Source organism: Triturus cristatus, chromosome 2_1 (assembly GCF_964204655.1).
Source record: "Triturus cristatus chromosome 2_1, aTriCri1.1, whole genome shotgun sequence".
Classification (NCBI taxonomy): domain Eukaryota; kingdom Metazoa; phylum Chordata; class Amphibia; order Caudata; family Salamandridae; genus Triturus; species Triturus cristatus.
In genome coordinates, this window is record NC_140581.1 from 426,719,584 (window position 1) to 426,741,754 (window position 22,171).

Below are 22,171 nucleotides of genomic sequence, written 5' to 3' on the forward strand. Positions count from 1 at the left end.
CATTTGAAGTAGTTTAATGCAAATTAGATCAAAAAGGCAGCGGTTCAGAATGAGTAGTAATGTGCAAAGAGATCGATTCTTTTCTGTATGGAAAAATAAACACCTAGTGCCATAAATCTCACCATCCTACTAAGTTTAGAAAAGAAGATCATAAGAATGAGAAGTGTTTAAAGTGCAGCTGCAATTGTGCCTTTCAACCTGACTGTTTGCTTTGGAGCAGGCATTATCAGGTTACAACTTAGCCGCAAAAAGTTATTACAAGCTGAAGCGCTATAGGCCTGATTTTTTTATTTAATGGATGGAGTAGCATCTGTTGAGATGACAGAGGATATTAAGTTCACCATCACATTTGTACTCTGCCCATCAAATTTAGAGAGGACTGCCACTCCAGTGATCATCTCAGTACCTTGAAAGGCACTGCCTTCACAGTGGCTCCTTTCAAGGTATAAAAGGTATGGTGGGTAGAACAGTTCAAGTTCACCAAACTTTTAACCTGTTTTTTTCCAGAAACAAACTGTCAAATGGAGAGTTTGTTTCTGAGGAACAAAAAACGAATGACCACGACACCCAATTGTGTGTGGGGGGAGGGGACATTATTGCTTTTCTCTGTTTCTCAGCACCAGGCTTTTCATGGTTGTGACAGACAGAAACAAGCATTTGCAATGCAATAGGTCTCGCAATTGCGAGAGTTTGATCTATTGGCATTGTAAATGACAATGCTTGTTATTTATGGGTTTAAAAAACCTGGAATAATAAAAGGCATTGTCTTTTACAATACTAATAGGTCAAAGTTTGGAAAATGCGAAACCTATTGCATTGCTGAGAGCACGGTGTCCCACTTCAGGGACACTGCGCTCTGTTTCAGTGTTTTTATTTTTACTTTAAACTTTAGGTCCGCACTCAGCATTAATGTTAAAAGTAAAAAAAAAGCTCAAACAGAGCACAGTGTCCCTGAAGTGGGGCACCGCGTTCAGCAATAAAGTAAAACATTTTTAAAAAACTGGAAAAAAAAGCGCGGTGTCCCTGAAGCAGGCGCCACGCTCAGCTTCAAAGATTTAAACACAATAAGCGGCTGTCTTTGTCCCGTGAGGTCTGTGTAGGGGGTAGGGTGGGGGCGGTCACTTTTGAAGTGAAAGAGCACATAGCGCTCCAACAAGAAGCAGCCGCCATTTTTCGCGAGTGCTGTGGGCACACTGCAAATACAAGAAGCAGCCAGCCATTGTCCCAATTATTCATTAAACAAAATAGTGCTCACCGACTTAAAAAGCGGACTGTGTAACATGACAAATAAAAGGTATTGTCGTTATGGGAAGTTACAATTGCAGACAAGGCGGTACCATGGAGATACTAACAAGCTTATTCACAAATGAAAAGCTATAATTTAGGAAGGACAGTAACAGGAGCCAAATAAAAAGATGGGTGGGGAAATGGGAGGAGCTTGTATGCCATACCTCAAAATAGCATGCCTCACAGCAGCTCATGCGCTGCCCAGGATCGACCTAAAAAAATATATCACTCTGTCTGCTCTAAATAGAGCAGGTGGAATGAGAGCTGTACTCCAAAGGCCCTGCAGAAAGCTTTTGGTCAACAGGGCTTATGGTGGCTCTGCTGATGAAAAGCTTACAGTCCTCTTGTGTCTAAATGAGGCGTGTTGACCGAGATCAGCCCATATGTAATTTACTTAATACTAGTGACTAGAGACATAAGAGCTTAACTGTATTAAGGAAATTTAAGACTGGTTTTTATATTTGGATTGCAGAGTTCTATATATTATAAATGCTTATTCACCTAATTATTAGTACAGTCTAACGGCTTAATTCTATGTTATTAACAAACTGTAATTTAACTGATTTCAGAGTTCTATGCATAAAGCTTCACAAATCACATTCTAGAATCACTTTACAAAAAAACAAATGGGGTCTCAGTCACAAGGTCTAGTTATGGTGATTCAATCTTACTTTACCAGATGTAACCCTTTGTTTCCTGGAAATGGGTCAATATATGTATTTCATTAGTGCTGCGTGTAAAAAAAACAGTTTGAATTAGCTATACATACATGCACATTTACTGAGTGTAACATGTAATTTATGACTGACTTGAGGCTTTACCTCTCATAAATTATGGCATCTCTCCTCTACCATTTGTAATAAATAACACATTACACTCTTTGCATCAACATACATTACCCACACACACAAATGTTTGTGAAGATAATATGTGAGTCTCACAAAATTAATTTTATATATATATATATACACACACACACACAAACATATATGTACACAAAAGGCGTCCATTTTCCAGAGTCCCTAGACTTCAATTAGAAGTGGAGACTAGTAGCCAACTTTAATGGAGACAAACACACCTACCTCCAAGGAGGCTCAGTGGGACCTTGATAGTACCAACTTACAATTTACAAATCCCGAGAGATTAGAACCATTGCAAACTGTTGTCAATACATAAAATGCAAAAGAATAGGAAACGTTCTGGGAATAATGGAACAGTGTGGGGACACCAGCTGCACATGCAGCTTGTGCAGCACTTTAGTCCTTAGATAGATGTTGCAGCACTGGCTAAATATTGAGCTTTTTTAGGCTTATTTGTTGTCTGATGCTGCATCCCTGTTTCCAGCCCCTACCACCTCCTAGAGTTACTAACTGACTTTGCCACCCCTAGTAAGACAAGTGACCAGAGGGAATAACGTGGCTATTCAATAACAGTCATAAGCACCAGCACCCATTCAGCATACTGCTCATTCACTGACTGTCCCAGAACTACTATCTCATCCCAGGAAAGAGAGTGTTTGTCAGGTCTGATCCCAGTACGCAATAGGTTTGTGTATCTAAGCGTTGATGGGGAGTCAACTTTCTCATGGGAGGAAGAGATAGATTAGGGAACCGACACACCCGCCGGCTTGAGGGTTGTCTCCTGGAATGTACCTGGATTAAAGAATTTAATAAGAACAGAGCTTGTAGCGATATGGGAGGGGAACAAGATAATTTGCTTCCAGGAGACATGGTTGGCAGGTGAGGATTTTCATCAAAATGGTTTCATGCATTTTAGGAAAGATGGAACCAAATCGGATACGGGTCAGGTGAAAGGAGGACTAATGATGTTGATATCTCCTAAATCCAGTAAGGGGGCAAAAAAAATTTAAACAAGTAGTGATTGGGTCTTAGCTTGCCTACTGGATCTCATTGAGGGCGGACTGCAACAAAATAAGCTGTTAGTTGTGAATGTTTAGATAATAATCAGAAGAACTCTAAGGTAGAAGCATGGGAAATGTTCCAGAGAGACCTGGTAAAACTAATAGAGCTCCCGGGGGAATATCCTATTTTGTTACTAGGGGACTTTAATCTTCAATTAGATCCAAGGAAGGCTGACTCTGTAATGTCAGATATGCTAGAGTGTTACAGTATTCCTATTGCAAATTTTCCAAAATGTGTCCAGTCGAAGTCTGATAGGATTATGGTGACGTTTTTGGCAGAATTAGGATTTGTATTCCTAAATGGCCGTTTCAAAGAGGACCACCCAGCAGACCAAACGTTTTTATATGGGAAACAACAGAGAGGGACCAGCTACGCCAAAGTTCAAACCAACAATGGTTCAATAAGGAGTGTGCAGTTGCTAGGAGGGAGCTAAGGAAAATAGGAAGGGCAAGGTGATCAGAAGGTCAGGCAAAGCTAGATGATATCTACCGCTGTAAGAAAAGGGAATATGTAGCTCTGGTGATGAGAAAGGAGACGGTTTTATCTGGGTTGATTTGGATGTGATGATTAGGACACTTCAGGAAAATGATATGAGAAAATCCTGGAAATTGGTCCAGAAGGGATGTGGTATGGTTGTCCCTCCAGCAAGATGCATGGTGTCAGAATTAAATTGGGTACCCTTCTTAACTAATATTTATAAGTCAAGTGAGACAGTGGTGAAGAAGTGCTGGCCAATTGTCGGTGCGGAGGCTTTGGAGTCATTCTCTATTCAATCCATAGACAAGCTGATAACTTCCTTAAATTTAACGAAGGCAGAGGGACCAGATAACCTGCCATCAATTGGAATTAAATCTAATCACTTGTGGTGGGCAGGATTCTTCTCCAAAGTTTTTATTCACATAACTAAGACCGGGATAATCCCTCCGAGTTGGAAGGGTGCAATAATTAAACCCGAACATAAAAAAGGTGCTAAGGACATCCCAGGGAATTACCGGTTGGTAAGTCTGTTGGATGTAGGTGCAGAGCTGTACTCCAAAGTAATATTAAGGGTGTTAAAGAACTGGAGAGAAGGAAACATAATTATTCCAATGGATCAGGGAGGCTTTAAAGCTGGGCACTCTACAATAGACCATTGTTTCAATTTATGGACTTTGGGGAAGAAGGCAAAAGAAACAACAGGGAACGTATTCTGTTGCTTTGTTGATTTCAGCTCAGCATTCAATTTGGTCGATTGTAGTATACTTTGGGCGAAACTAATATGTCAGGGTATTCCTAATAGGTTAATAGCAATTCTGCAGGAATTGCTTACCAGGAATTGGGCCCAAGTAGAATTTGACTTAGAAGGGACCCTCTCCAGGAGAATTCCCTCGGGAAATGGATTGCGGCAGGGCTGTGTCCTGGCTCCCACATTGTTCTCTCTATTTTTAGCTGACCTTGCGGGAGAGCTGGTAGCGACTCATTTGTTTTCTCCGAAAATGGGAGGAAGACATGTGTTGTGTCTACTATTTGCAGATGACTTGGCAATTCTGGATGTGACCCAAGTAAACCTGCAGAGGAAGTTAACAAAGTTTAATCATTATTGTGAGGCTAATAAATTGAAGATAAACATGGGAAAAACAAAGATAATCATGTTTGGGAAAAAAAGTAAACTGTATGACTGGAAGTTAGGCAATAGCAGGGTAGAGGGTGTGCCCTCCTACAAGTATCTAGGCATGATATTTACAAGTCAACTGAGTTTGACCTTGCATAACGAATTGGTGGAGTCGAGGGCATTAACCACGATAGGGGGACTTGTTCGCTTTAAAGACTTTAAAAGACTTATGGTGGCCCCTCTTGGTCTCCCCTTTTAGTTGCTTATAACGCAATGGTCCCCACGCAATGCCTCTATGGGGACGAGTTGTTAGCCATTAGTACGGAGGGAAGTGGGGAAAGGTGTGAAAGCAAGTGTCTGAAAAAATTGTTGGCCCTCCCCAAAGGTGCAATCTCCCAGGCAATATGATTAGAAGTAAAATTGCAAACCTGGAACTTCCTAGCCTCTAAATCAACTGTGGGTTTCTGGGATAAACGTTTAGACCAGAATACTCAGAAGATATCAGCCTGTTGTGCCACTGAAATAGAAAGAAAAGATTGGAAGACATTGCAGGAACATTAAAATTAGAATTAAAAATAGCTGAAGCCTCACTCTCTAAGGCAGAATTAAAAACAGCCTGTAAAAAAGAATCTAGGTTGGCAGACTTGAAATATGTAAGGAATAAACCCTACGCAAAATACATAGTAGATTCATGGAAAAATATGAATGTATTTCCTTACGTATCTGCATTCTCAGATGCCCAGTTACGATTATTACTACTAAAGTTCCAGGTTGAACTTAATGTGCGTTATGTAAGAGCTGAGAAATTTGAAGCCCTTCTAGATCAAGAGAATAATTGCACATGCGGACTGCCGTCTCATAATTTCAATGTTCATGTTTTAATTGATTGTCGTCATTTTTATAGGTTCCGTTGTTTGATTTTAAAACCTCTTTTTAAACAATATAATACATATTGTCGAAATGACGCACTAGCACTTTTGTTAAGGATGGAATTCTTTGATGAGGCTTGTGCACTGGCTAAATTTTTGTTTAAATTTGGATTGGTGTCTTATAGTGTTAGAAAGTAGGGGTTTGGGGATTTTAGCTGAAGTATGATGAATTTGTATTTATACGGTGTCATTATATATAAAATTGTATTGTTTTTAAGGAATGTATGTTTTAAAGACGGTGTCTAAACATTAATAAAGTATGAACTGAACTGCAGGAAATGGACTCACGCTAGCCTACTACACTTTACATTCTGAGATGTAAGTTATTATACTTCAAGTGGGAAACTTAGTCCCAGGATGTATTTGTTTTTGGCTAAAACACTAAGGGTGCCTGAAGGTGTCACACATGAGAGGGCATTAAAGGTAGTAATATTGTATCATCGTATCAAAAAAAATTATTTCGGCTACAAAAGCCGTCAAAACGGCACACCACATTAGTATCTCAAATATTATCACAACATAAAATGCTTACATGGAGCAAAAATAAATACGAAAATCTTAGACAGAAAAATAACATCCACACAATAAATATTAAATGAATAAGAGAACCTAATTTGTAGAAGGACCAAAGTTAACAACCTATAAGGATGAAATTCAAAAGTTTAGACAAACTCTTCTGAAGATCTGGTCCAGGGCGGGCATCTCATAAAATACCGGGCACATTTAAGAATGCTTGTAACTAAAACAACATCAATTTTCTTTTGATAGTGGCACATTTAAAAAAGAACAAATGCTAACACAAAGAGTGGGAGCACTTAGCTGGTGCAAATAAGCCAGAGCATCGCCACATCTTGTAATTCCACTCTTTCTTATTATAGGAATTAAAAACCTCTTAGAATAAACAACAAAAAACTGACAGAAAAACCTCAGATAAAGAAGACTCTGGGGGGGAAGACTCAGATTCAGAAAAACTTTATTCGATTGTAAGAAACAATCATAAAAGTATACATAGAAAAACATGAATACATTAAATCATAAAACTTCAATTAAAAATTACATAGTACCCAAGGATTTGCAGAAAAATACATTATAAAATCATACTTTTCCTGATGAATATCACTTTTTTCAAATACAGGGTAAGTGTTGCAACACAAAGATGGTTATCCAGGCGTTGTATATCATACATTGCACGGCGACATTGCCGATGCCCAATCACCCTTAAAAACGACAATAAAATGGTTCGCCTAACTTGATAATAAAATGTACAAAACAATACAACATGCATAGTACTTTAGGGAGAGATTTCATCACAAGGGCAGGGAGACAATTCATGAGACCAATCATTGATTGTTGGGAAACTGACCAATCTATGGAAAAGTCCGAATCTGAAACGGGATAATAAAAATCTATCATAATTACCCGGGACGTGGATCAAGTAAGGTTGAATATTAAAAGATGTTAAAATTAATTGATGTTGTAAAACAGTGGGTTTTAAGACCTCCACAGCACATCTTGTTGATTCTAAAAATGCCAAGCCCTCTTTTTTAAGATCTTTCCGTGAAATTGCTGAGATAGTAAGAGGATTTAGAAAATAATCCAACTTGCCCATGTCGGTTAAAAACTTTCGTACATAACTCAGCCATGGTATCCTCATATGTCCATCTAACTTTAAGACATCTGACAATATATCTCTATTAAGCTTAGGTTCTTCTTTTGACCACACCCTGTGCCATAATAGCACAGGTTCAAGCTTAATAAGGTCCGATATAAAAGGGAGTCCCAATTCTGTATGACAATTATAGTTAGAGGAACTCTTAGGGACCGTGAGGATAAACTTCAGGAAAGAGTTCTCAACTACCTGGAGCGGAATAGGATCCACAAACCCCCATATCCCGCTAACATACATAGCACCGGATACGCATTTAGCTTTATAAATTTTAATTAACTCTGCGGGTGGTCTGGTGCCTAATTTCCCTGAGAAGGACCTAAGGGCAGCGGTCGAGCGAATCATCGCCTGTTTTTTTGCTACCAATGCCTCACCCCATACGTCCTTCTGAGTAAACAGAATGCCTAGGTAGGAGAATTGTTTCGTTAGAACCAACCGCTGGCCTTCAATAAAAATGGGCTTCTTTGTTTTTACATTTCTGCCACAGTGCATGTTGAAAGTTTTTGCAATGTTAACTTTTAAGCCCAATTCTTTCATATAGAGGGCAAAACTAGCGACCACGCGCTGTAGTCCCATTTGAGTACGGGACATCAATACTGCATCGTCCGCGTACATTAATAACGGAATTGGGCGGCCAGCTACGTGTGGGGGATCAAAACTGTTATTGCACAAGGCTTTCTCCAGACCATTTATATACAAATTAATAAGGAATGGGGCCAGGACACAGCCTTGCCTATCCCCACTCCTAATTGGGATTTTACCAGTGCATTCCCCTTTATGACCATAGCGTACGGACGCAAATGCTTCACTATAAAAACATTTAAGAAAATAAATAATGTTTTCTTCAACCCCAATTTGTTCCAATAACATCCATAGTTTGGAATGAATCACACAATCAAAAGCGGCTGAGAGGTCAACAAAAGCCACAAACAAATTCTCCCTCTTAGCCCTAGTGTATTTCCCAGTCAGCATCAGAAAGTTTAGGCCTTGTTCCACTGTTCCTAGGCCAGTGCGGAAGCCATATTGTAAGTCGGATAAAATAGAATTATCCTCAGCCCATAAGAGTAGTCGGTCCAGGATTATTCGTCCAGCTACTTTTGTGAACGAATCTAAAAGGGAAATGGGCCTATAACAGCCCGGGTCATGTCTATCCACTTTTTTGTATATTGGGACGATTATGGACTCCACCCAAGTGGGCAAGAATTTCGACGCACAACAGGCATTTAGCACCTGGACCAGAAGGGGGTCCCACAGAGGCATAATTGCCTTAAATACATCTATGGGTACACCGTCTGGGCCAGGGGCCTTCCCACCCTTACTTGCATGTATCGCCTTTTCAACCTCTGGCAAAGAAAACTGCATATCTCTCAGAGATGGATAGTCAGAGGGTTTGCAAGAGGGGGAAGGCGTTCTATCTCCCTCGTACACTTTTGAAAAGTGGTCAATCCACTCGGCCTCAGAAATAGCTATTTCTAGGGTGGGACAGGACTCTTCTCTAAATAGAGGATTTCTGATGATCTTCCAAAAACTTGCACAATCGTTGCATACCGACGCCTGATGCAACGCTTCCCAAGATTCTTTCCTTAACTCAGCTTTTCTATCATTAACAGCGAGTTTGTACTCTTTCCTAGATTTACGTACTTCTTCTACACACCTAGGTTGATTATGCAGTGCTTTCTTTAAAAGAGAATACGCTTTGGTGCATCTGGAATTAAACCAGCTACCCCTCTGTGCTTTGTTGTGTCTACGTTGTCTCGTTAAAGAAGTTTTAATCTCATTACAAATTGACAGAAAGGATGCAAGTATATTTTCTGAAGTAGCATCCACCGTTAGGCACGTTGAGAAATCAAGAGCACAGTTGGTAAATACCCTATTAAGCATGTTAATTTGATCCACCTTGTCCGATTTAAGCGTATAGCCATTGATACTACCAATGGCAAGATTTTCCCACAGTCTGTCTCTATCTGTACTATTTTTGGGGCAGACCTCTTTGGGATAAACATGGCAAAGCAGAGTGGAAAATGATCGCTTAGAGCAATGTCAGATACGTTAAAAGTGACAATACTTCGAGCATGCCTATTTGTAATTAGTGCAAAATCAATAGTAGAAGTACAACCTCGCCCATTAAAAGTTGGAGGGAGAGGAAGTGGTGTTGGGCAAACCTCATTTATAAAGCCCAAGTCAAATTGGCCAATTAATTCATTCAATTGTTCTCCCAAAGTAGAATGATTAAAGTGAGACTGACTCAGACCATCTTCTCTTCCTATACTACATCTATTATCTGCCATCATATTGCATAGAGTGCAATTGAAATCTCCCAGGAGGAGTGTTAGCATGTTAAATCCAAAGATTTTTTCCTGTGAGAGCACTACTTTGGCCAACTTCTTAAAAACAGTAGAAACTTCCCCAGGGGGGATGTTATTATATAAATTGAGTAAGGCAATCGGGGTGGATAAATCCAAAACTATTATCAAAATTTGAAAATAGGACTCTTTAACTGGCTCCATTATCTTTATGAGATGTAATTTATTAGATATATAAGTCGTCAAACCCCCTTTGGCCCTTCCATGGAAGGTATCCACGGCTGGAGTATGGAACGTTTTGAACCCATTTAGATGGACCGGGTCCTTACTCCATGTTTCTTGTAAACAAATAAGATCTTGCATTTGAATAAAGTCTTGCCAGAGTGGATTGCCAATTTTGGATTTAATACCAGCAATGTTCCATGAACATACGCTACAAGGTAGAGAACCGAGTGGGGGACAAACAGGAGGAACTAAAGTGGAATCTACCGACAAAGACATTGGTCTGGTCTCATTCTTCTCCACTGGTCCCACTTCCAGTGCTGCCAGCCCCCCTACATTGCCCTCAAACTCTGGTAAACAACGGGCTGCCCCCGTTCCTCCCTTGTTATTATCCATAGGATCACTCATAGGCTCTGCAACAATGGTTAAAGTATTTAGGGGAGGATGAATTTGCTGTCAATCATTGTTATCTAAGCCACTTAAAATGTCAAAATGATTAAATGTTGGTATACTGTATCTTTCGCCTTCGAAATGCCCCTGGTTATACAATTGGGAACGATGACCCCACAACCTTTCCCGTCGTAAGGGGGGATAAAAGAAATCAAGGGGAACAATGTTGACATAGTCAGTAGCTAAGTGGCCGGTATAGCATTTTTCAAGTATATGGTTAACCAATAAGGGAGACCGGAAAGATACAATCACACAGTCCCCTCTCAGTGATTTAGCTGACGAACCAAGCCAGCGAACTCTTCTAACCATCTTAAAATTTTAGAAGAGAGCAGTATTCAATCCAAATTTGGTAGACAAAAAATGAAGGGCCTTATTCCTCAAAGTTGACCAATGTTCAAAAGCATTTGGAGGAAGAGGTGGGACATTTGCTAGCACCACAGTATAAGGTAGAGCCTCGGGGGTAAATTCAACGTAGGTAAACTAAATGTAGTAATTACCTCCCTGGTGTCTGCAACAGTTCTTGTGGTAGTTAAATCTATATTGTGAGTTGGATTAGAAGGTCCTAAAACATGTATTCCAACAGGATTAGTACCACTTGAGCCAGTTGGCTCCTGCTGCGCACAACAGCCAGACACCTCTGATACTTTTGTTGGATTGCTATGTGTGTCAGGCAAAATTATTCGAGGTACAGCAGGGGGTAGAGTAAGGGGTACATTATCCTGTGAACCTTGTGAATTTCCCACCACTTGTTTTTCCATGTTGTTGACCCTAAATTCAATATTTGTTAATTTTGTCATAATAGGTGTGATAAGAACAGTTAGCATGTCCTCCATTTTCCCCCAAAAGCTCTCCCCTAATAACAAGTCACTCGTACAGATGTTAGGAGGGGCAGCTAAAGATTTGTTATTATCCTTTTTCCCTTGTTCCACATTAGATTTACTAGCAGTTTTACAAGGTTTATGGGATCTCTTTCTTTTAACATTTAATAGTTGCGGCCCTTCCTTGTTACTATGTTTTTGCTAACATCTCGCCTTCTGGCCTCTAGTTGTCATTTGCAGTGTGTCACTATTGATACTTTGCACTGAACCAGTGATTGAGATTGGACTTAAAGGTGAATCCAATCCCACCTGTACTATGGGGTTCTCATGCAGAAGTGGGAACTCAAGCAGATCATTAGTGGAAAAAATGGCCGGGGACAAAGAGAGCCTAGAATGTATAGGCAAAGAGTCTCCAACTGACTGCTGCTGGCGAGTTACAGTATTCCCTATTTCTTGTAGTGTTCTAACCTCTGGGAGACCAATAAAAGATGGTACTATTAGAGAATCCTGAGAATTTGTAGTAAAGATCGATGCGTTATTAACAGGCAAAGGGGGGGGCAAGCCTGCTGGGAGTGAAAGGCGCCTTTCAGTACTTTCAATGGCAGATACAACCACCCCAATTGTTTTTTGGAGCATACGATCAATGGCTGTCAGAGTTGGTAATGAAGTATTGTTTGGCCTCGGGTCGTTATGGCCCTGAACAACCTTATGCTTCCCCATATCTAATATCGGTCAAATACAGCAATATCTACCTTAATAGTGACCATATACAGTATACAATTATAGCACCGGAAATACACAAGTGATAAATACAATGGGCAAAGTCCAAGTGAAATGTTTCATTAAGAGAAATAAGGTGCCAGAACCAAAGGATAGGGCCCTGCCCGGCCTCCTCCGGCCCCGGACGGCCCGCCCTTTGCCCGGGCTTAGCCCGGCGCCGCCCGCGCGCGTCTCGCGATGCGGAGGAAGCCTCGACCTTATGAGCGCCTCCAGGCGCGAAGACTGCAGGAAGTAGCCGCTAAGCAGCCAGGGAGCTGTAGTCTCCCCCTGTCGCGGCCGCGATGGAGTCAGGCGGCGTCAGGGGAGACCAACAGCGTGAAGAGCCCAGGAGCGGCAAGGTGAACGGACCAACTGGCAACAGGTCGGCAGGTAAGTACGCAGCAGGACTCCAGGAAAAAAACCCCGCTCCACCCAGGGAGCCTCGACCTTATGAGCGCCTCCGGGCGCGAAGACTGCAGGAAGTAGCCGCTAAGCAGCCTGGGAGCTGTAGTCTCCCTCTGTCGCGGCCGCAATGTAGTCAGGCGGTGTCAGGGGAGACCAACAGCGTGAGGAGCCCAGGAGCGGCAAGGTGAACGGACCAACTGGCAACGGGTCGACAGGTAAGTACATAGCAGGACTCCAGGAAAACACCCCCGTCGGAGAAGACTCGTCACACGGGGAAATTACCGATTTGCATGGGTCAAATTGGCCAACAGGGAAACCCAAATGCTACCCCGTGAAGCTGTGTCTGAATCTAGATAAAAGTACTCTGTCCCAAGTACTGTCAACCCATGCTAGGTACGGCTCCATTATACGGGGAGTCTGAAGCTTCACATAATCCCCTACAGCAGTCTTTGAGATCTCGGTTTCCTCGCTATGAAGGTAATTCCAGGCTTTAAAAGACTTCTTGACCCAGACTAGGTCAGGACTAAACATGGCAGAGGGATTAGAGAAAAGTTACGGCCTCCACAAATTAGAACTTTCTCTCTTGTTGTAATGAAACAAGGGAGTTTTTAAGCCTCTATCACATGAAAGACAATCGAGATTAACCTTCCTGTTGAAGCCAGTGTGCGGGTAGTAATATCAAATACTATGGGGCAGATTTATGAGCCCCTTGTGCCTCATTTACGCCGCCGTTGCGTCACTTTTGTGAAGCAACGGCGGCCCAATTCCTGCGCCATGCTGTGGGGTATTTACAACATGACGCATCTGGGAGATGCGTCACGTTGTAAAGCCCTGCGGCAGCAGTAGGCGTACCTGTGCAGGGGGGGGGCGTTCCGTCGCAGGAACGCCTCCTAAAAGTGGCTGAGTGACATCTACAAGATTTCACTCAGTCACTTTTGTGCCCATGCTGCGTCAAAACCCTGCGCCTGCTTGAAGCAGGCATAAGGATTGATGCAGCATTGTAATGATAGGGCACCCCCGAGCCTTGCTGGAGCTGCGTCGCGCTTGCAACGCAACTCCAGCAATGCGCCGCCTTTCCGACAGGAGATGCGTCACGCATCTGCCCATCCGAGTGCCACGGTGCGCCGCATTGTAAATGCGGCGCATCAATGGTGGCGCACGGGTGGGCAGATGCGTCGCAACTCTTCTGGCGCATCTCTGCTGATTAGCAGAGATGCGCCAGACGTCATAAATCTGCCCCTATATATTTTCTCTGAGATGTGTTTATAGGCAGACCTTGCGCCTTAGGGCAGCCTTAAAATTTTTACTCAGTAGATACATTTCCAATCAACAAATGCCTCGATTATGCTTTGCTGGGTGTTTTCTGACTCCTGCATAAACCTGTTTTTGTAAAGAGTTCTGGATTCAGACGTGTGTGGTATTTACTGTGCCCAGTAATTACCGGGTGTATTAAGTACTGCATCCTTTATTACATTTTGGCAGGTCAAGCCTGACAGAATTTAACAAGGGAAAACAGTACAACGTTTAATGTAACATGCAGAGTTGGTACCACTCTAAGCATGTGTTCTCCAAAACTCAGAATACGTGCTATTTATCGTACCAGATAAAATCTGACTCCTGGGTGGTTGAAATGTATCTGGTGTAATAAATAGCAGGGCTGGATTGGGAAGGCAGGAAGTCTGGTACTGGGCAACGGGCCGTTGTCTAAGGGTATGCTGTTTTTTAAGGACTCTGTCAACCAGCCCACAGAGCCTTACTGTGTCGTCCAGGCCACTGTAACTTGGGGCCAGCATCATGGGCAGGCAGGATCTCAGAGGGGAGGGACTTGCAGTGGCGTTGCTAGGCCTGGGCGGTGCTGGTCGCGGCAGTCTTCAGCATGGCCCCAGTGGCAGGGGCGTGGCCTGGTCAGTAAGATTGGGGGGGTGATCTTCAAATTTCCCAACAATCACACTGGTATTTAATGGTAAAATACATTATTTGAGAAGCAGAGCAAGAGGGAGCTCAAGGGGCAGTGGGACGGGAGAGCAGTGCAGAGTGTCAGGGTTGCTTAAAAGACAATATGTTGTAAAATAACCAGCAGTTTTAAGAACTTCAAAACAGATGGGAGTGTGTGTGTGTGTGTGTGTGTGTGTGTGTGTGTTTGTGTGTGTGTGTGTTCATGTAAAAATCCTAGGTGGAATTCGACAGCCACCTCACCATACCCAACTGAAAGCACCTGTACCCAACTATTTACTAGAGAATACATTTATTGGAGTGGGTGAAACACCCTAAACCCCCCTCAAGCTACGCCCCTGACCGGAGGGGTCAGCGCAGACACCCAGAAGCAGTGTCCCCACCCCTGCCTTGCTGTCAAACCGAGGAGGGGGACGGGGAGAGTACAGTACCCTTGGTGGGAAGGCAGGTGTTGAGGCCCTTGGGCCATCTTCTCCTCAGACCCATCCTCCCTCCCATGGCTGGTCCAGCAGCTGTGTTCTGTCTTTGCTTCATTCCTCCCCTGACAGGCCATCGACTTCAGGCTGTGCTGGGCGGGGGAAGGCTGAGTCTGAGAATCAGTCTCACTGCAGGCCAGGTGTTGCTCTAGCCGTTGGGCCATTCTCATCTCTGGCCCCGCTGGGCCTGACCTGGCCCAGAAGCATTGTCTTTCCCTTGACCCCTTCCCAGGCTATCACCTTCGGGCCATAGTGGGAGAGGGAGGGTGGGCGTTTGCAGCAACTTCGCTGGAGGGCCAGGCGATTTTGTGGTTGCTGGGGTCCCCTTCACCTCAGCCCCCACTTTGCTGGAGCAGCAGCTGCTGTGTCATTTTCTTGGCCTCTCCCCGGCCAGGCTACCCTCCCCCTCCCCCCCCTCCCTATGGTTGGCTGGAGAGTGACTGAGTAAGAGAAGATGTCTCAGCCTCACGGGAGCCAGATGTTGTCACCTCGGCCCCAATATTTTTCAGGCCATGCTGGAGGGTGTGTATGTATTTGCATAGGCCTCACCAAGAGGCCACCTTGCACAGAGGAAACAAAAATAGAAAGGATGTAGAGTTAAGGCCAGAGCTGCCGCCTTTGAATTGGGGAACTACGTTTTTGTCCCGGCATCGGCTCAACATCCTGTGATTCTGGTCTGATCTCCCAAGGCCTGAAATAAAAATTAATGTGTTTTTGTGCAGTGTAACTGGTGTTCATGTAAATAGCCCCAATACCCTAGGGGGAGTTCACCAAATATAAATCTACAAAAAAAAAAATTTAAACAAATAACTCTCCATTTGTTCGTGTTTAAGATTCCTCAAAAGCCGGAGCATGGTAACTAAAGAGGACTATTTATTTAAAAACGTTCATGTTCTCCTTTAACACGGCTTTTCTGCCTTTGTTTAGTTTAAATGTCAGTCAAACTATAAAGCAGCGTTAGATCACATTTTAAAGTGTTTTTGGCTTACGGTTACTGCTCAAAGTGCATACTCTTCAGAGGAAAAAATACTGGCTTTGGGTGATTTTCGTCCTTTTCGTACCCGCCAGGACATTAAAAGACTGGTCTTCCCAGTGAAACAATGGCCAGGTGGCGGCGCTAGCCAGGTCAGGGGTGGTGGCCCTTGGGCCTCCTATGTGACCTCACCGGCCTGGCCAACAAGCAGAGCTTCCTGTGTTCACCAATGTGAACGTAGGCTTTAAATGTCTACATTAGCAAACATTTCTCTAAAAATGAGTCCAAGGAGACTTGCTGAATGGAGTTTCATGAAAGGGCACGGTCCGGGAATGTGGGCCACATTTTGGGGGTGTTCCTGGGTCTAATTGTGATCACAATCCGACTCTGAAAAGTGCCGGCATCTCCCCTTACGACACACAACCAGGGCCTGCGTTTCTTTGGGCGCTTAGCACAAGAGAGGATCCGAAGAGCCACCCGATGGCGCTGACACAAAGTCATCTGTGTGAGAATGGTAAAGTTTCCCTCACAGTGCTTGCTGTGAGTGCGACAGTCCGGCCCCTTGGGTTTTAACCCTGGCATCCCTTTGCAAAAGCGCGAGCCAGCCGCGTGTTCTGTTAAGTTTCCTGGTGTCGTTGCACGCGCAGTGCGGGCGCGAAGGCGACGTGTGATGTGGTCTTTCCGACATTACAAAGAAAACCCAAGGAGGATGGGCAATGCACGATGCGTTATCTTTGCCTCTCTGGTAACCCCAAATCACTTGCATAAAAGTCTTACGCTTTCACATTCTGAAACGGGTCATGGAATCAGTTATGTTGAGCTCTTCAAATGCAAAAGAGCGTCAGATATTACGTTTACGGTTATGGATGCCAACCAATCACGGAATGGCCTAAGCAATGATACTGTCACCTTGACCTGTCTTTATCCAATCAGGCTCAGCAAGGAGGGCCTTGTAAGCTCGCACTAAAAATGAGGATAACAAACCGGGAAGTGCCAGAATGGAAAGTGACCTTGGCTGACACGCATGACTCTATTTAATGTGCCACATGCCGTTCGCAGACTATTGGGTTCATCCATCATACGTAACACCTTTCACCCGCGCTGTTCATGGCCATCATTTTGCATCCTGTGACGTGTAGTTTATTCTTCCGCATTCCAAAAACGAGTTTATATGCCTCAGACGAGAGGGTAGCTGGATAACTAAAAACACACAGGACTGCCCGAGCGTCCACCTTGCGTGAGACTCTTGCTATCTATGATGAGACGATGGACTACATTGCAGACATGTCACAAGCCTTGTAGGATAGACCAGCACGTATTTTAGTTGGCATCATACAGAGAATTGTAAATATGTAAATGAATCTCATGTAATTACTGTATTCAGTGTTCTATGTGAGCCCTTGTTCCTCCACTCAAACATCTACCAGTATTAACCGCTCAGTATTTCATTATTTCACATCCAACCTGAAACGCCTTCTTCCTCAGCCCCATTTTCTAACTTGAACACTATGTACTTTATGAAAATGTCCGAAATATTTGTATTATTTTACCTTCAGGATTGGATTGTTTACAGGCGCAAGGATGTTGTCTATAGGAAAATAAAATGCTAATAAATCCTTTCCAATGCATGGTAAGGTTGCCTGCATGCTACTTAAATACATCAACGTACATAACATACATAAATACGTGCATTTTCCACAGAGATTTCGTTGGCGTTCATGGTTGTTCGTTCAGCGATAGATACCCAGGGGCAGATTTACAAGGCCCTTGCGCCACTATTAACATGGGAAAAGTGACGCAAAAGTGGCGCAAGGGGCTTGTATATCTGCCCCCCTGTGTTAAGCTCATTGCGTGCCCCAGGCGTCCCTTCCCCGCTCGTCCTCGAGTGTACTCACTGTGGTCCTGTTGCTCTCGCGGTGCTGGGCAGCAGCGACTCGTGCATCCGGGATAATGCTCTTTATTACAGTAGCCTCCCCGCACAGCTCAATGTGCACCCCCCCCGCAGTGATAAGGGACCCCTGTGCGTAGCGGAAGCTCCTTCTCAGGGGCTCTCCCGCAGGCGGCGAGGAGGTTTCTGGGCAATGCACTGAGAGCCCACGCAGTGCGGGGTTGCGGCTGCATATATTGAGCGCTCCCCTACAACGAGTGACCCCTCCCCTTCAACCGAACGATACCTAAACTCCTTCAAGTGAGTTCGTCCCATTGATGGCTGTCTGATGCCCCATCCTCCTACCCCTAGAGGACACCCCAGCTCGCACGAGCTTCGTCAAAGAAACTGCTATCTATTTTCCAGCATCTTCTCAGATTGTCAGGAAGTCACGTGTAGCGACTATGAGGAGAGTGTGTTCAGTGGCTGCAAAGGCGCAAGCCAAGAACACATCAGGGTGCCTGATCAACAAACATTTTTGATTGACACGCGTGCGTGTGCTTTGTGGTTAGTAAGGCATTGCTTGGTGCAGGCATCTTTTACCACTTCATAATGAAAGCAGGTCGTGTCAGTGGTTACGTGTGACAAGAATCTGTGGACATGCGCGAGAAAGGGTTCCGCCCATTTAATACCCCTGGATATTTCGCTTTTTAGATCACTTGATTTATGGATTTATGATGCGAGGGAGTCTCACTCACTGTAAGCTTCATTGAAATGGTTTGGAAGTGTTCACCACTGGTGTCCGCCTTTTAAGATAAGGTCTGCTGCGTAGCTCGGGCTGGTTGCACATGAACATGTATGTACATGCGTGTGCACACTTGTGCTGGTTAATCACGTGAGTCTACCATCTAGCTCAGCCCATTATCTGTGCACAGGTAGCCTGATGGAGAAGGGACCCTCAAGGATTGGTGCTGAACTGGTGTAAGCTTTATGGCGTGAGTGGGTGATCATATCGTAAACATTAACTCCTCAAGCAGAGAGCCAATGTCACTTTTGCAATATCTGCACTTCTGGCGCTTAAGAATTTATCCTATTTTTCTGACTCCTAGTAAGGACTTTGTCCTGCTATGCCAAGTAAATTACTATGCTGGCTAGCTGAAGGATCAAAAGTCTCCCCACACAATAGGGCCAATAACCCCTTGTGTGTTTCGGCCGGCCCCTAGCAGTCCGACGTCATAATGGGCGTGTGCGGAGGACGACCGGGGGCTGAGGGTTAACCAGTGGCGGCTTTCAACTATGCCAAGTGGAGGTGAGGGCAAATGGGTGGGTACATAAAATAAATATATTATCAAAATAAAGTAAACAAGCATTTGCAATGCAATAGGTCTCGCATTTACGCAAGTTTGAGCTATTGGCATTGTAAATGACAATGCCTTTTATTTATGTGCACCACTTGCAGGTTTGTAAAACACAAATAAAGGCATTGTTATTTACAATGCCAATAGCTCAAACTCTCACAAATGCAAGACCTATTGAGTTGCCTGATGAAAGACATACCTTATATATATTAAAACTTTCCTGTAAAAACGAATGTTATTAGATACAAGTGACAGAAAGAATATGCGAAAATAAAGAAACAGCATTTTATTTTTATGTACAATATGTTTGATCTGATAACAAGTAAGATTTTAAAGGGGCCGCTACGATAAAATCACCATGCAGAGGTATACCACTTATCAACTATGGCTAGAACGTCATAAGGCCTCCTTGCATGGCACATTTAGTTTTGCCCTTTACTTTAAGTTCTGTTAACACAAGCTAAAAAATCCATTTAAAACCAGCTCATGTTCCATATTTGGGATGGTATACTGATTGGGATTTTTACTCTCTCCCTTTTGGTAAACCTATATAGTGCCCTCTAGCACCAAATATTATTTATAAAGTTAATATGGGTTGTAGGTTCCTTAAAGTAAGCACTATGAAATGCTTGGAGATAAGGCATTTCAATAACAAGCATGAGACATTAATGTACATAAGTATAAGACATTAATGAATAGAGAGCAACAGATAGCATTTATTTTTTTTCTGGCTAATTGGGTTCTTTTAATGGTTTATTTCAATTTGGTTTTAGTTTACATTCTGTAGTTTTTTATCGCACTTGTGAATTAGTCTATTGACCAACAGTTTTACTTCTTCAAAGTCTTATTATTTTAAGGAACTTTGTTTTGCTTGTCGCACCTTGACAATGCAACAGTGAACATGATTAGTGGGACTGTCATCAACGTGCAGCAACTGAGTGACAATAACAGCTCACGAGAGCAGGCAAGCTGTTTAAAGACTGCTTATGCAACTAGAGTTGACTGTTTCATGCAGAGCACAGGATTTCAAGGTGCCGCCTTTGGATAAACCAATTTTATTATTTTCTTGGGATATTAACAACAGGGAAGCTGCCCTTGACCACCCGTTACATTTTTGGGGGGTGTTTTTAACAATAACGTTTCGATTTTGACTATCTAAATAAAAAAGACGTTTTTCATGAAGTGGTGATGTGCGCTAATAATTGTTGGTAACTTCAAGCATTATTGCTTTCTTATAAACATCTCGGTTGTTTGAAACACTCTAGAATACTAGAATAGAGTGCCCCCTTTTGCCTTGTAACTGATTTCCATTTATAGCAGTGAGTGTACCTCTAAAAGTTAAGTCTCCTGTGATCATACATATTGTGTTTAGCGGCAAGAGGCCAAGGGTAGGTACAGATATTTAATACAAATATAAGTCCAATACGGGGGCAAACACTTGTTCGCTCCCCAAGCCCATGGGTCCCACACCTGCTCAGGACGCGGCGCCTCGGGTGACTGCTTTGCCCGTCAATGGCGGGGGCCGCAGAGAGCAGCTCAGCCCAAGCCTCTGCTTCCGTTGTTGCTGTCGGGTGACGTCTCAGCCCATTGATGGCGGGGGCAGCGGAGAGCAACTCCGCCTGAGCCTCCTGCTTCCGTTGCTGCTTTTGGGGCCACAGCACCAACGCAAAAACGAGCAGATCAACGGCTAGCAGAAACTACGAGCCTGTAATTATATAAAAAAATGTAATGAAAGCAGGGGTGAGCCTTCTGCTTCCGTTTGCTGCTTTTGGGTGCCTGCTCTGCCCACCAATGGCGGGGGCCATGAAGAGCCACTCTGCCCGAGCCTCCTGCTTCCGTTGCTGCTTTTGGGGCCACACCACCAGCACAGAATGGAGCAGATCAACAACAAGCAGAAGCTACGGGCTACAATTGGCCCCTGATCCATGTCCCACCACGGGACCTGCCGGGCGGCACGGGGGCTCAGGTGCCATGGTTATAAAAAGAATAACGATGAAAGCAGGGGCCGTACTAAAATATAAAGGGCGTCGCCTGTTTATGTTTCACTTATGTGCCTGGCGTCCCGTGAAGTGGACGCCAAGATGAAAATAACAAGCTTTCGCCACGCGGCCGCGGCCGCGAAAGTGAAAGTGATCGCGATTGCGATCGCCGCGAAAGTGAAAGTGATCGCGATTGCGATCGCGTGCTGCCGAGGAAAGACACATGGCGCTGCGCGCGTGCACGTTCACGTGCACTGAAGCTTTAGGCCACGGCAGCACTTTGAAAATCCCAACTATAAAATGTCTCTCCGAGCCAGCGCAAGCGCAAGCGCTGGGGCTCAGCGAGACCTAAAAAGCATTGGCATAGCCAATAGGTCTCACCTTTGGGACCTTATAAGTGTTTAGCCATGCAACAGTTACATAACCAAATACTTATAAGATCCCAAAAGCGAGACCTATTGGCTATGCAAAGCGGCTGTGCGGCCGCGAAAGCGAAAGTGATCGCGATCACGATCAAACATCGAAAGTGAAAGTAATCGCGGTAAAGCGCGGCGCGCACGCCCGCGCACATGCACTGTAGCTCTAGGCTGGCCTGGTAGCACTTTTTGGAGCCCTCTCAATAAATCTCGCCAGACCAGCGCATGCGCTGGGTCAGGCGAGACCTAATAAAATAAAACACTACTTACCGTGCTTGCTGCTTCCTCCTCACTTCGGTCTTTTTCTTCTCTCATGAGGTCCAGGGCCCGAGCCAACTCCCTTAAGCAATCCTGGTGCTGCTGTCGTGCTGTTAACCAGCATGAGAGCAGTGACAAGATTGGAGGGTGCAGCCACTATCAGCGCTCACAAGACCACTGAAGGCTTTTGCTTTCTCTAACCCAGCTGCCTGAGACAGCTGGGTTAGAGAAAGCAAATTTCAGTCGTCACCTAAGGACTTGATTTGTTTCCACAGGGCCAGTGGTGCTGGCTCCTCCTGCACCCTCTGAGGGGCAGTGTACAGATGAACCTCCCGGAGGGGACCTGGAGGGCACCACTGGGATCTTCTGTGGACTGGTCCTGCAGGAGTGTGACCTCCAGAAGGAGAGTGACCCTGACTCCTCCCAGGGGCTCTACAAGTAGCCAAATGAGGTCATTCTGCCTTAGGGCTTGGGGATGTTGCTGAGGAAGACCCTGGGCCAAGGAGTGGTGACAGGCAACTAGACAGAGGAGAGGTCCT

At 44.2% G+C, this 22,171-nt stretch overlaps 1 protein-coding gene across 2 annotated transcripts in view; it reads right to left on the reverse strand.

Annotated features, from left to right (window-relative positions):
* LOC146865407 (interleukin-12 receptor subunit beta-2-like) overlaps nucleotides 1-18,078 on the reverse strand; it is a 598,479-nt gene extending 580,401 nt beyond the window's left edge. Inside the window, exon 1 of one of the 2 annotated variants that reach the window (XM_085631968.1) lies at nucleotides 17,650-18,078. Coding sequence is in view for 1 of the 2 variants with exons in the window: in XM_085631957.1 (XP_085488083.1) it covers nucleotides 17,650-17,696 (47 nt within the window). In the remaining variant the exon portion in view is untranslated. The remainder of the gene's footprint in view (nucleotides 1-17,649) is intronic. The other variant, XM_085631957.1, reaches the window with a different exon arrangement.
* Nucleotides 18,079-22,171: the final 4,093 nt, after the last annotated feature.